The sequence below is a fragment of the Papaver somniferum genome, chromosome 6 (assembly GCF_003573695.1).
Source record: "Papaver somniferum cultivar HN1 chromosome 6, ASM357369v1, whole genome shotgun sequence".
Lineage (NCBI taxonomy): Eukaryota > Viridiplantae > Streptophyta > Magnoliopsida > Ranunculales > Papaveraceae > Papaver > Papaver somniferum.
Window position 1 is genome coordinate 96,721,537 of NC_039363.1, and position 15,867 is coordinate 96,737,403.

A 15,867-nucleotide genomic window follows, 5' to 3' on the forward strand; every position below is an offset into this window, starting at 1 on the left:
AATCTGTTTCACTGTTGATAAATGACTGTCCCTGCGAGTCTGTTCTTCGTGTTCTTGGTGTTCTTCATCATCAGCAGGAGCAGAAACAGAGTTTCATCAACTCTTGATTTCTCGCTCCTGAGCTCTCCTATCGACCCCAAACTCTCGACACCATTCCTTGTACCTGGAGAAACTTATTTATACTCAACAGGGAATCTCTCCATAACTTCAAAATATTTCGCATGACTCGACAGTAAAGAGAAAATATTCTCGGATTGTTTTCTTTCCTTTCTTGCCTACTCACGCTGTCAACCAGTGTTTACACGCTCCAAACATGCTCCCAGATCATCAAGGAATGTGTCAAGACGTTGCAAACGCATGCCATCTTCCATACAGCATCGACACAATCCCGAGTATCTTTTCTCAACCACGTATTCTCTGATTTCTTTAAACCTCAAGCCCAACTGGATCAATTCCAACAACCAAAATAGCTTCCCATATCCATATCACGTCTACCCAACAAGAATCAGAGGTTTAGTCTACCTCTAACCCCTCCAAATATCCGATTGAAATCTGCCAGGGAAGAAAAAAATTTTCCCTCCAAAACTGAAATTTGAATTTGAGAAGAAGGACACCCCTTATCCAGTGGTCGCCCCTTATCCGCTGCTAGAGTCCGAATAACACATGTCCCTTGAGGTGTCTTTAGTAATTTTTCTGGGGTGTTTCCAACATTTTTTTGGGTTCCTCCGGTGCATTTCTGGGGTGCTTCCGGTGCATTTCTGCGGTGCCTTTAGTACTTTGTCCTGGAGTGTAAAACACTACTTTTCGAGCCCATTTCGCCGCAAGGACTTATTTCTCTAAAATTTCCTGCAAAGACATAAAATAACACAATAAATACAAAATCGAGCACTAACAATACATACAAATGAGACATATTAGACACATAAACGCGTCTATCAGTAGCGTTCGCTGAAGGCAAACCCCTGCAATAGTCGCAGCATCATCAAAATTGGTCTCAAGAATTTCTCGATCCATTAAAAACCTTTCAATTGATGAAGAAAATCTGTTTCTAGAGAGTTGTTTGAGAAACAGCGGCAAGTTGAGACAACTTACACACATAAATTTATAAATAATTATATTTTAATACTAAAACCGTGTGTATTAATCTGTGCTTACACATAAAACTTAATAAGTTTGTTTATATTGATGTTACGATATTTCATAAGATCATGTGAGCAATATAAAAGTCAAATATGTATGGCTTAAAAAATCTTACATATTTACATTATACGTCATAACAAAACTCGTAGCTAAATTTTTACTAAAGTCATTCGAATGAGAAATTGAAAATTAACAATCATCACGCACTAATAAACTAAGTTTTTTCTTCATCATATTTTCATTTTCTTGAATATCCAAAACATAATATTCATAATAATTTCAGATATTTAAGTTGTAAATAAATATATTTCATGAAAAGTCCTATGCATAATAAGATTTTAATAACACAATCGGTGTACTTTTTTCATCATACTAGACACCCAGAATCAAAATTAAGAATTATAAACCCCTTTGAGAATACACATGTTTCTCCTTGCCATATTTGCAAAAATATGATTCACTTAATATTCCAGTTTCTTAACAAGTATATAAGATTCGCCATATATCTAGGTTTATGAAAAATAACACACCAACTATGAAATTCAAAATATTGACATATATGATAAAAAAATACTAATAGAAGAGAAAAAATATATTTTTGTGGTTTAACAACTTTTTGGCGATGCCCATGATGAAGAATAACCTTATATAACACAATTACAAGGAAAACCCCAACTCGTATATCCTTCATTTTCAAGCTTAAATGCTCTTGTATAACCCTTAACACTCACAAAACCTATATCGTTACCTGACTCGGTAACATTCCATGGACGACCTATATCGACATGTGCCTCGAGTATAGATTTGATGATGGGAGTCAAATTATCTAGATAAGTTCTACCAAGCTCGCGCCTTTCTGAACTCATCCTCATGATCTTTATCCTGAGCTCATCAACAGGAGAAGTTGGAGGCAAATTCCTTTCACGATGGATCCAGCTATTGAAAGATTCTGCAATACTTGATAAGTATGTCTCATACCTACATCCTACGAATAAAGCATTTGCCCAGTGCTTGGGATCGATATTTCTGAGGTACTTGGCAACCCAACCACATCAAATAATACACATCTCATTCAAAGCATACTCATATTTAGCAACGCTGTAACGATATGCTGCTTTATGGAATAAATCCAGTACTTGTTTATACTTCTCATGTCATTTCTTGATAGGGAGGTTATTCTTCAAATGATAAAAACAGTAACTATGATGCGAGTTAGGAAAAACCTTAGGAATACTTTGCTTCAGCCCTTCATGACGATCAATGATAAAGGTGATAGGACGAGAGTCGACATAATACTGCAAATTTTCCATGAACCATTCCCAACCTTCAATGTCTTCAGAAGGAACTAAAGCGAACGCAAAAGGAAAAAAACCCACATAATGAAAGAAAACAAAAGAACTGAAACTATTAGTTCACTGAGAAAACATGAGATGAAAATGCCAGTTCATTTGGAAAACTATCAGTTCATTTAGAAGTATGAACTAAAAGTTGTCAGTTCATTAGGAACTATGAAGCTAGCAATATGAACTAATCAAGAAGGAAAACAATCAGTTCGTCAAGAACTGTGAACTAGCAATATGAACTAATCAAAAGGGAACAATCAGTTCAGTAACAACTATGAACTAAAAATCAAAGAATGCAGTCAGTTCATTTAAAGGAAATATATGAAACAAAAATGTGAGTTATACAGAAATGAAAGAAATTTACCGTGGTTCCCATTCACGCCAGTGGCAACCATCAACGTTCCCTTGAATCTCCCAGTGAGAAATGTTGCATCACAATAAAGCATAAGGCGAATGAATTTGTATCCTTCGATACAGGAAGCAAAAAAAATGAAAAGCCTCTCAAACCGTTTAGTCTCTTTTATTAAATTCAAACTTAACATATCAACATACCAAACAATATATGCATAACTTTTTATATCATCACCATATATCTCTGAATGAGATGCTTCCTTTCCTTTATAAGCATGATGGTAATTTATGTTACTACCGTAATAATTCTTCACATGAGCAACGATATCCAAAGGATTTATCGAAGGATTTGACTGTATTTGATCCTTGAATAGATGTTTAGTCAATTTCTTATTCTTCACAGGGGGATCCTTCAGCTTATAAGCACCATCGCAAGTATGATTCCTATTGAATTCCTTGATAGCAAAGACACTTTTAATAGTATTTTAATTGGAATAATGTACAGATACCAAGGACAATCTGCATTCCTACCACACTTAACTGTGAACCTAAGTCTATCATTCTTAACTTTTGCACCTTTATGAGGAGACTTGCTACAATATTTGTCGACAACTAAGTGCACCCCATCAACACCACCATGAAAAACTTGACCAATACCTTTAAAAATATCCTCCCAACCGTCAGACAAAAGTGGTTTTAATTCCTCATGACCTTCCGTCAGGTATTTAATCTTTGAAGTCTCATTGGACTCAGCACATGATTCATTTTCACTGAGCGACTACGTGGAAATACCAGATGAAGCTATAAGCACCAACATTAGAATCCTCCTCGACTAACAAATCAAAATGTAACAATTGCTTTGAACAAGAAACAACAATTAGACCTTGAAGAGCAATATCACAATTGATGAACACTTTATCACAACCTTCGCCATGACTAAATCTTATGCTCTGAGGAATCAAGGATCTCCAATAATCACAAACATATATTTTCAGGTCACGACTGTAAAGAAACTTCCAATGGAATACCATGTCCATTGTAGTACATAACTGCATAACAACTTGAAAGAGATATACTGAATCTGAAAAATGAAGTTTCACATAAACAAATGAACACACACAACAAGATGAAATTCATTCCAATAAATGAACACCTAAAATTTTTAATTAAAAAAAAGGAGTACGTTCCAACATATGAACAACTAAAAAACTTAACAAAATAAAGGTTCATTCTTAAAATGAAGACCTCTTCTTAACAAAATAACAAAGTAACAGATAAACAAGCAGCATGAATACTTCTTCTTTAACAATGAAAGAGTTCATTCTAAAAAATGAAGCCTTAACAGAGAAACTTCATTCATTCACATTGCTCTTAAAATCAAACAACAGACTAATCTACAATTCATAAACTTAAACATGATTCGTAAAACACATTAAATTTTGTTAATTCACTAAACCTAATGAACTCCTGATAAAAAGAGAAACACAGCTGATCTACAAAATTACTTCAAATAAAAATACAATGAGAAAAGGAATTAGTATGAATACTCACCAGAAACAAGAAGAATTAAAATCAACTCCAATCTTCAAATATCGAATCAGCTCCAATCTTCGAATATCTAAATCTTCGTGAATTTTGATCTGTAATTCTAAAATCAACTCTGTAAAATCTAATAAATCTTTGAAAACCAAAATCAACTCCGTAAAAATCAAATCAGATATGTAAATTCCAAATCAACTCCGTAAAAATCGAATCAGTCTTTTAAAACCAAAATCAAACCAGTCTTCGTATCAATGGCTTTCTCATTAATTTGCTATAAATCGAATCAATCTTCGTATCAAAAACAAAATCAATCTTTGTAAACCCTAGAAAATTGTTCTGCAGCAGCATATGAAGTACGAGAGAGAAATTAAAACTCAAACTGATTATGCTTTTTCTGGTTATATACGGTAGTGAAAGGGTATTTTAATAACAGAAAAAGAATATTCCATGTGGGTGGACAAAACCCTAGGACTAGGACCAAATGTTAATTTGCAGGACCAAACTGTAAAATATATTTTTAAAATGGACCAAACAAACAACTGACTCAATCAACTTGACTAAACTAACTCTAATATATTATTTCTAGGACTAATTGGTATTTCCTACGTTATCAAACTCATGAAAACTAGACTAAAATAGAACGGTGATCTTGATGTCCAAATTTTTTTGTGTCCCCGGTGGATGACTTGCCGCAGGAAGTGGTGACATACACCGTAACAATCTTCATCCTTTTAGCCATTGGCGGAGGGTGGCACACTTGATGTTGGCGGTGGTGGCTGCATGCAATTCGGGTAATGGACCTACTAATGGTTAAGGGGATGGTGAATTGGGCTTATGTCCCAAGCCCACTTGAGATCTCATGACAGTTTTACCCACAAGCCGTTGGTGAATGACTTCCTTGGAGGTACAAAAATAATCACAAAAACTGATTGATAAAATTCACATTATGCTAACTTTTTCCCATCTGTCTTCCACTTGTGCGATTTTCAGATCTTATGCGAGGGTGGTATATTTTTTTTAACGAGGATTCAGTTCAGTGACGGAAACCTGATTCACACTCCATGCATCTTCCATTGCTTGATCTGAAAACACAATATGCAGGGCGTGTAGGTAACGGCAGTGTCATTGAGTTGCTATTAAGCATTAAAATGACTGAGGCCATCGTCGGTCTATCTGAAATACTGTCTTGAACACATAGTAGGGCAATGTGGACACACCGCATAAATTCATTTCTGGAACAGTTCTCTTTCAATGTTGAATCTAACAGTTCCATGGCTGTATCTTCTTGCCAATGTCTCCATGCCTGGAAGAGAAAAAATGAATGCATTCCTGGTGTTTTACTCTCTCAAGTTGAACCGAATAGATGCAGGGAAAACAAAACAATTTGCATTGAAGGAGAAAAAAGACATCTATACTCACGTATGTCAGAAGATCTTGTGCACCACCTGCTACGGATTCGTAAAATGCAGTGTTCTTCTTTCCACTAAGAATCTCAAGAACTAAGACACCAAAACTGAAAACATCTGATTTTACAGAGAAACGTCCTTGCAATGCGTACTCCGGAGCCATATATCCACTGAAATAGCAAATGCAATGAATAAGAATTCCACCGCTTTCTCAGCATAGAATCTTTAGAGAATGAATTTATCTACGTTTATATGAAGTAGTTTCATGGTTTCATCTTTAAACTTACTATGTCCCGACGACTCTCATTGTATTAGCTTGAGTTTGATCTACAACGAAAAGCCTAGCCATGCCAAAATCTGAAATTTTTGGGGTCATTTCTGCGTCTAATAATATATTGCTCGTTTTGAGATCCCGATGAATAATTCTGAGTCGAGAATCCTCATGAAGATAAAGAAGACCTCTAGCAATTCCTCCAACAATCTTGTATCTTCTCTCCCAGTTTAAAGACGTCTTTTCCCCAGTATCTTTATTCAATACAGTTATCAACTTGTTAGGCCTCCCTATTAACATATTACTGAACCAATCCGTTTTACAAAGAAGAACAAAGCATACGTACCAAATATGAAATGATCGAGACTTGCATCCATTAACTCGTACACAAGCAGTTTCTCTTGTCCATGTAAACAAAAGCCTAATAGTCTCACAAGATTCCTATGCTGAAGTTTAGCTAATAATAAGACTTCATTCTTGAATTCTTGATCACCTTGACCAGAGCTTTTAGAAAGTCTTTTCACAGCTACTTCTTGTCCATCACGCAGTGTGCCCTGAAGATACCAACAAATACTTAAAATTCAGCTATTGATATAGTATGAGCTTTGACTGCGTTGAAATGTTTCAATATACACAAACCTTATAAACAGGGCCAAATCCACCTTCTCCAAGCTTATTAGCCTCGGCGAAGTTATTAGTTGCATCCCTTACCATATTGAAATTGAACTGTACTGATTCTGCACTTTGAATATCTTGGTCCATATTCGGGGCTATACCAAGATAGTAATAATGACTTGATCAGCAGATGTTTTGAAAGAGAGGTATAGAGACATATGGGTATGTTGTGAAAGGCGCCCTAGGCGCACGAGTCTGCCCAGGGGGGGCCTAAGCTAATCAAACGCCCAAGGCGCTAAATTTTCTATCTTTTTTAATTTTGATCGCCTTAGGCGCTAGGCAAGGCGAAACGAAGGGCTTGGCGCCTCGCCTCGCCTAGCGCCTCACACAACATAGACATAGAGTCATGTTCAAAGCTACCTACCGTAGTATTTGCCATCATCCGTCGTCTTTCTCTTGTTGAAACGGAACCACCAAACAGCAAAGGGTGATAGTAGTACTGCAATCCCCAAAGGAACAGCGATACCGACAGCTAGTTTCATCCAATTATTCCCATTTGCTACACATTTATCAACCAAAATGAAATAAAATCATTTCTAGAAGGAACACTCAATATCTAATATCAGAATTTAAGTTTGACAAACTCATTCGAAGTACTTACAAGTAGTTGTATTTGACGGTGATCGTAGAATTGGAGGAGCTGGAGATTGAGCTTCAGTGGTATACAGAGATTTTCCATAGAAAGAATAGACCTCGTATCGAAACGTACAACTAGGAGTAAGAACTCTACCACCTTCTGAATCAGTACAACAAGACAACGTCCCAATAGATGTTCTAAGACATGCCTCACATAGAGTTGGTGTTATATCCGGCGTACATTGAACCATTGCATAGACTTGACTGGAACTCGAGTAGTTTGTCGAACCAGTCGCATATAAAGAAGGTCCACTTGAGTTATCATGATTCACAGCTTTAACCACTAAACCATTTAGCAGTCCAAGAGTTACGTTTAGAAATTCATCCGGGTTTTTAAGATCAGCCGGAGTAAGAAAACCAGTGTTTGGTGCTTGATCCTTGCGAGAGAAATAATACCTATCTGAGTACCTCAGAATACACCCATTGTAAAACATAATCGCTCCTTTTGAATTTGGACACCCATCGTCAGTATCCTTCACCACTTCATCAGTTGCAAGCTGAACGCATTTGGAACATATATCCGGTGAAATATCCTCCCGACAGTGTAACGATCCGTAAACAGTATCTGAGCCTGTTCCGGTTGTGATGTTACGATAACCATACCGAGGGACTGTATCGTTGTTGGTAAATGTAGTTGAAAGAGATGAGAGTAAGAGATTGAGATTGGCTTTGTATGGACTGTTTGCACTGAAATTACTTCCTGAACAGACGCTCCAAGCTAAATAATAGGTTCAGGCTCCTGCGCTTGTGCAGTTGTAATTTGATCAGAGTAGTATGATATGAACATCAATATGAAGATAACGAGCTTCTCAGAGAAACCCATTTCTTGATTTTCTGATGAGATCTTGAGAATCGTGTATGCATAAAAAATGTCAAACTTATAGATATTATTGTGCATTTGGTGTTGGTTTTCAATGATAGAGATGCATTTTATTAGTATATGTTTTTTTGAAGCATAACGACAGAAACGTATGCGCTTATCTTCGTAGAGTGCTAGTCTGGCTCGGTGGCTTTTTGCAAATTAAGCTAGTCTGGCTCGGTGGCTTTTTGCAAATTGTAGAATATTATTATACGGACTCCCGAGAGGATTATACAAATCATCTCTAGCCAAGTCTATTCATTTAAATTTAAGTCAACTTCTGCAATGCTGTACATGATGCATTTTTAATGGCAATGATTCGAGATAGGCACGAGTATGTAGGGTTTGAGACTTTGAGCGGTTGGGCAAAAAAATAAAATGCCTTTTTATCAAAGTTTTACTGTACTGTGAATTCGCACTTATAATGCGTGCAAAATCGATCTTTTTTTATGGTCACCGTTCATTGAATTTGAATGTCAAAGACTCAAGTAGGCGTCACTGAAACCAACTCACATGCGGCCGCGTTCCAATAGCCAGCAATTTGCAAGCTGCAAGTTTCAACAAACGCGACATAAAGTATGTGTGAAACGACAAGATACACGGAGATCTAAGATTCTGCAAAAGTAAGAAAAGATAAGACCGCTTTAATTTGACTTTTAAATGGTCATTTTCAGAGTCCAAAAAGTTAAATATCCGAGGTAGTCGTAAACCGGGAAACGGCCGGAGAATATTGAACGGGAAAGTGAAAACACCCCCTATTTGTTTGTGTCAAATTCAGCGCCATTTGGTGTAAACATAGAAATAATGTCATATGTTTTGTCTGCTAGTATCTTGAAATATTATAAAACAAGTTGCACAAAGCCGCCAAGCAAGGCCACCCGCACTCAACCTATAAACAAAACAATGATAACCATAAAGAAAAATACAATCAGTCACAATTTACTGAAACAATGTTGAAGAAATTTCAATATTTCTATTCAAACATCTCAGCAGAGTATATACTGATCATTTAAGCTGTTTTTGAGTTCTCATCACTCAAAAAAAATAAGCAATGGGTTTCGTAAATGAACTCATTATCTTAATTTTGATCTTCATAGTCTACCATGATCAAACTGCACAGGCTCAGGAACCTACTCCGAATTATCTAGCTTGGAAGTTCTGTATAGATGGTAATTATACCGCAAACAGTACATATCAAACCAATCTCAACCTCTTGCTCTCTTCTCTTTCAACTACATTCACAAACAACAACACAGTCCCTCGGTACGGTTACCGGAAAATCACAACCGGAAAAGGCTCCGGTACTGTTTACGGATCGTTACACTGTCGGGAGGATGTAACACCGGATATATGTTCGAAATGTGTTCAGCTTGCAACGGATGAAGTGGTGGCGGATACTGGGTGACCAAATTCAAAAGGAGCTATTATGTTTTACAATGGATGTGTTCTAAGGTATTCAGACAAGTATTTCTTCTCAATGCTGAATGAAACACCGCATATTGAACTTATAAGTTCAGATACTATCACAGACCCATCTCCATTTCTGGACACAGTATCTGGTTTGCTAGATGATTTGGTGACTAAAGCTGTTAACAATACTTCTATTAGTCCTTCTTTATTCGCAACTGGTTCGACCAATTACACAAGTTCTGATGAAGTCCATAGTATGGTTCAGTGCACTCCGGATCTGACACCAAGTGTCTGCAATACATGTCTTAGATCAGCTCTTGCGCGTTTATCCAGTTGTTGTTTTGATACACAAGGGGCTAGAGTTCTATATCCAAGTTGTACTTTTAGATTTCAGATTTATACATTTTATGGCGACTATATGTATACGAATAATATTATTACTCCAGCATCACCTCCACTTCTATTACCTCCTCCAACTCTGCAATCTCCATCAAATTCAACAAACTGTGAGTACTACTTTGCACATAATTTAATTTTTTTATTTTGGTTTAGCTCATAGCTATACGGTATGGGGCGCCTAGGCACGCCCAAGGCGACCAGAAAATTCAAAAAAGGCAACGGCTCATGTTTTGGGCGCCTAGGCGCCCCCTGCACGCCTTTCACAACATTGGCTCATAGTGTGGACTAATTGGTTTGGATTTGTGTAGCAAATGGAAATAACTCGTTAATAGTACTTGCTGTTAGTATTGCGGTTCCTTTGGGAATTGCAGTACTACTATCCTCCATTGCTGTTTGGTGGTTTTATTTCCATAGGAAAAAGAAGATAAATAACAACTATTCTGGTAAGTAGCACCTGAAGTGAGTAACAGTCTCTTTCTCTTTTTTCTCTCATTTGCCGTCTTGCTGATCGAATTTTATTATTGTTTCTGTGGAGTTCATCCCCAGATATGGATCAAGATAGTCAAAGTGCACAATCACTATTATTCAACTTCAGTATTATAAGTGCTGCAACAAATAACTTCGCCGAGGCTAATAAGCTTGGGGAAGGCGGATTTGGCCCAGTTTATAAGGTACATTTATTGAAACATTTCAATTCAGACTTAATATGAACATTCAAATTTCTTTCATGTTTTGTTCTTAAGAATTTTGGTATCTTCAGGGTACATTGTCTGACGGACAGGAAATAGCTGTAAAAAGACTTGCTAAAAGTTCCGGCCAAGGGGAACGAGAGTTTAAAAATGAAGTTACATTACTAGCTAAACTTCAGCACAGGAATCTTGTGAGACTATTGGGTTTTTGTTTACATGGAGAAGAGAAACTCCTCATCTATGAGTTGATGTCTAGATCAGCTCATCTTCGGTATGTATACGTTTTTTGAGTGATATGATATGTAAACTACCTGCAGTAGTACAAAAAAAAATAACAGCTGAGGCTGATAATTTTGCTGGATGAATGTCTGTAGATCCTGTGAAACGGACGTCTTTGGGTTGGGAAAGACGATACAAGATTATTGGATGAATTGCTCGAGGTCTTCTATATCTTCACGAGGATTCTCCGAGTTAGGATTATTCACCGAGATCTCAAAACTGGCAATATTCTATTAGCCGAGGACATGACTCCCAAAATTTCAGATTTTGGCATGGCTAGACTTTTTCAAGTAGACCAAACTCAAGCTAATACAATGAGGATTGTTGGAACATAGTAAGTATACAAAAGAAACTACTTCAAATCATTTACCAATTCTAACAATGTTGCACAAAGATTGGTAATAAATTGACACAATGTTGACTGGAATTCTTATTCGGTGAATTTCATATTTCAGCGGGTATATGGCTCCCGAATATGCATTGCACGGGCAGTTCTCTGTGAAATCAGACGTTTTCAGTTTTGGTGTCTTAGTTCTGGAGATTATTAGTGGAAAAAAGAACACTGCATTCTATGAAGGAGGTGCTCAAGATCTTCCGACTTATGTGAGTTTGCGTGTCTTACTTTTATTTGACGCAAATTGTTGTTTTTCTACAACTCTTAGATTCAAGTTTGTGAGAATTCTTGGTTTTAAATCAAATGCGAAATAATGTATCATTGCAGGCATGGCAATATTGGCAAAAAGGACTAGTCATGGAACTACTAGATTCAAGTTTGAAGGAGAATTGTTCGAGAAGTGAACTAATGAGATGTGTGCACATCTCACTGTTGTGTGTTCAAGACAATATTGCTGATAGACCTACCATGGCCTCAATAATTCTAGTTAATGCTTGATAGCAACTCCGTGACTCTCCCATTACCTAAGATACCGGCAGGAGTGACCTGTTATGACCGTTGAAAAGGTTTTAGAATGACTTGATCACATGTCTCATGAGTGCTATGGCTTGACAAAGAAGAACAACTCAATCTTATGAGCTCCAACCTCCCTAATGTTATCAAAGACTCCAACCAAGATAGCGCAAACTGCAACATTATTTTTAGCTCAACAATTTGATATTCTACAACTCATTTCAGTTTCCACCAACATTTAAATTTGTAATACCATCTTCATTATTTTATTTTTTATTACAACCGTATTCATTATTCTTGAATCTTAAACTAGAAAAGTAGACGTCGAAGCATAGTGATCAACTGGATTACAGGACCATCTTTAGTCTCTTTATAGTAGTATATTACGATTTACGAAATCGTTAAATTCTAGCTATCACAACGGATTCATTTATTAAAATAAATTAGGTATGACTAACAAATTGAAAAATACAATGAAGAACCTCAAAGTACAGGGAAAACGAATATGTTGTTCAACTGCATTTTCATTGTGTGAGCAGCACCCAACAAGCCTACATGGGAGTAATTAACTTACTTATCTGGATAGTCAGGTATAACCTGGTTAGCTTTCTTCGGATAGGTCTTCCACGAATTATATGCAAACTCGTTCTCAGTCATATCCGAAAACTTGTTTAATCCGCAAGTGGAGGAACGGCCGCTTTTGTTCCACCAGTTGCAGAAAAGAGCGCTCTCCTTAAAAATACCAAACCTAAACTTAAAAGCTTTTTCATCTTCCACATCAAAATGGTGATCGAAATATGAGAGCCACTTCAAAAACAAAGCAAGGAGCTTATCCTCAGAATTCGCAATATCATCGATTACCTCTAGATCTTCACGTAGCTTTTTAACTTTTAGTTCACGGAGGTTAGCCTCAGCCTCAGAATTGTCGTTCACCTTTAAAGCTGCAAGATCAGGAAGTTCCTCTCCAAATTCCAAAGGACGTTTCAGATTAGAAGCACGAACAGGAGGTTTTTGGCTGATTAGGCCACGCAGCAGTCTCCTCCGACGGATCGATGGTATATCACGCCATGTTATTACACCAGTTGCAGGAACACATCTGGTAGTAAAATCACTAGTCACTAGATCTAAGAGCAGATATAAGAGGAAAGGAGGAAGAATTCGCCATTAAGAACAGAAAACAGAAGAAGATTTCACGGGATTCTATGAGAGATTTTGATGAACTTTTTTTGAGTTTTGTTTTTGACCGTCTTTCTCAACAAAAAAAATTGGAGCCCTTATTTTGAGCGGCTCTCTAAGTTTGTCATGCAAGTAGCTTGGAGATCAAACAGGTTTAAGATACGTAGAAATTACTGTTTAGTCCAATTTTTCATGATCCAGTTAATGGCTAGTCCACCCGTAAAAAAACATTTACTCCCCAGTCCAAAAACATGTTTTTGGACTAGATTGTTTACTCTCTAGTCCAAAAATTTCGTGGAGATTATAAAATGTATTTTCTAAATGCCTAAAACACCCTTCCAGGTCTAATTAGAATCAACACATGTAAATGTTACTAGTAGTATGTTGCTCCATACTAGTAATATCAATACGGTGATACTACATATTAATATGTACTATACTAGTAGTAACAAAAATATCTTACTAATTTGTTACTAGTAAATTAAATAACTACTTTACTATACTAGTTACTACTAGTATAGTATACACTATACTAGTAGTACACTATATACTATACACTGTACTAGTATACTAGTAATACACTATATATTAGTATATTAGTATACTAGTAACTAGTAGTAACATGTAGTATCAATTTTTTTTTGATATGTAGTATCAATACATAAGATACTACATATCAATATATAACACACTACATATCAATATGTAGTATCAATATATAACATACTACATATCAATATATAACATACTACATATTGATATGTAGTATCAATATATAACATACTACATATACATAACATAATAGTATTGAACATAACATATTAATATGTAGTATCAATATATAACATATTACTAGTAGTACTAGTTACTACTAGTATACTACATACCACATATTATTACTAGTAGTACTAGTTACTACTAGTATACTAGTTACTACATATTACTACTAGTTACTACATATTATTACTAGTATACTACATACTACATATGTAGTAACATATGTATTAATGTACATAATATTATATGTTAGGGTTAGTAGAGTAATTTTACTCTTTTCAAAACATTTTTGGACTAGCGAGTAAATATGTTTTCCCGCTGGACTAGTCATTAATCCGGAACGGGTTTACTGGACTAAACAAGAAAGTTCTCTTAAGATATTACGTGGGTTTCTCAATTAGAGAATGGCGCGCGGGGGGTTATAACCCGTCCACAAAAAACCCGTCCAAACAAAAATGACACAAAAACCCCAAATATCATAAATAGTCTAAACTACCCCAACCCAAAAGAACCGTCAAAACCAACTCCATTCATTTATTGCTTTATAACGTTTCATAACGGACAAAAAACACAAAAACCTCCTTTCTCTTCCATATCTCCTTCAAAACCAACCCAAAAATTTCTCACATCTGCTATAACTCCTTCATCCCGTAGCGAAATTCAAAATTGATTCTCAATTTCAACTTCTTATCTTCTTCGATGGTTACGTATTTCAACCATTGAAGCAAAATCTGACCTAAATCAATTCATTTTTCTGACCTAAATTGTATAAAAACAACAAAAATGGCGAAGAAAAAAAATCAACAGGATTAAAAGAAAGATGATAAGCGAACTAAAATTGCGAAACCAGCTAGAAAAGGTAAGAAATCTTATCATTATTCTTCACTTTTTTGATGTAACCAGATTTTTTGGGTTTTGGTTTCATTTTTTTTTTTTTTGGGTTTTCAGTTTGATTTTAGGTTTCATCATTTTTTGGGTTTTCAGTTTGATTTTAGGTTTCATCTGTTAGTTTTAGATTTCATTTGTTAGGTTTAGGTTTCAATTGAAAACTAATTTCAATTTTGGGTGTGTTTATTTCTTGTGTATTCTATTGGCCTTGTTTATTTCTTATTTCTTTTTGATGAAACCAAATTCAAGTTACATCATCTTCAGTTAATAGTGAAAAATAGTTTTCTATTGTTGTTGGAGTAAACAGATGTTCGATGAAACCACGTTTCATTTTCTGTTTCTTGATGAAACCAAAATTGGTTTCATCGTTTTTTTTAGTTATTGGTTTACTTCTAGAGTTATTGTTTGTGGATCTAATTATGCTTATGGTTTCATCACCTATAATTGATTATGGTTTCATCATTTTTCAAGTGTATATCTTATGGTTTCATCACTTTTCAATTATGCACAGTTTCATCACTTTGTTCATGCTTATGGTTTCATCATTTTTCAAGTGCAATCTTATGGTTTCATCATTATTATTTATTATTCTCTTATGGTTTACTTTTGGTTTCACAATAGGTAAAAAAAGAGATACAAAACCATACAGGTGTTCATTGCATCATTTGTGCAAGCTAGCAATGAAAATTAAGGAGTTGATAAAAACAAGCAACTGCATTTGAAAGCGCTTAAATAATGTCCATTCTTGCGTTTCTTTGAGCCGTTCTATGATGGCGTAATGAACGAAGAAGAGCTCATCAAAAAGACAAAAAAAGTAATGATGTTTTTAAGTATAATTGAAAACAGATATGATCATAAGCGCCCGTATTGTTTCAAAGTAACAAGATCAAGGGAAATGACTCTGCGGACCATTCCCGAATATTTTGCTGTGACTTTTGGTCTACAAATAGTGAATTATGTAGAAGCAGACAACATTGATGAAGAGCCGCTCAAAAAGGTGAACGTCTTTGTGGCTACGTATTTTAATGGAAATAAAAAGACGAGAAAAAGCGATATTGAAAATTATATGTTGGAAGCCGCAAAGGATGAAGCCAGAGCGGATGACTTTGTCAAGTTTTT

General features: G+C 35.8%; 2 protein-coding genes and 1 pseudogene across 2 annotated transcripts; 2 read left to right on the forward strand and 1 right to left on the reverse strand.

Moving 5' to 3' along the window:
- Positions 1-4,790: 4,790 nt before the first annotated feature.
- On the reverse strand, positions 4,791-7,675 carry LOC113285931 (cysteine-rich receptor-like protein kinase 10). The gene is made up of 7 exons (XM_026534667.1): positions 7,330-7,675; positions 7,093-7,227; positions 6,693-6,823; positions 6,400-6,607; positions 6,070-6,307; positions 5,796-5,952; positions 4,791-5,679 (listed from the first exon to the last, which is right to left on the reverse strand). Exons 1-7 carry the CDS (start codon positions 7,553-7,555, stop codon positions 5,410-5,412), a joined length of 1,365 nt encoding a protein of 454 aa, XP_026390452.1. The 5' UTR covers positions 7,556-7,675; the 3' UTR covers positions 4,791-5,409.
- Positions 7,676-9,274: 1,599 nt separating this feature from the next.
- Positions 9,275-9,628, forward strand: LOC113291162 (cysteine-rich repeat secretory protein 57-like). The gene has a single exon (XM_026540727.1). The coding sequence runs from the start codon at positions 9,275-9,277 to the stop codon at positions 9,626-9,628; it is 354 nt and encodes a 117-aa protein (XP_026396512.1).
- A 402-nt stretch (positions 9,629-10,030) lies between these two features.
- Positions 10,031-12,095, forward strand: LOC113285932 (annotated as a pseudogene).
- Positions 12,096-15,867: the final 3,772 nt, after the last annotated feature.

What these genes read in the sequence shown, in the direction of transcription:
- LOC113285931 (XM_026534667.1), bottom strand. Translation starts at nt 7,555, where the DNA reads ATGGTTCAATGTACGCCGGATATAACACCAACTCTATGTGAGGCATGT. An exon ending in TCTCGATCATTTCATATTTG is followed by an intron (nt 6,308 to 6,399) that starts GTACGTATGCTT and finishes TATTGAATAAAG; the next exon opens with ATACTGGGGAAAAGACGTCT. An exon ending in ATGAGAGTCGTCGGGACATA is followed by an intron (nt 5,953 to 6,069) that starts GTAAGTTTAAAG and finishes TTGCTATTTCAG; the next exon opens with TGGATATATGGCTCCGGAGT.
- LOC113291162 (XM_026540727.1), top strand. Translation starts at nt 9,275, where the DNA reads ATGGGTTTCGTAAATGAACTCATTATCTTAATTTTGATCTTCATAGTC.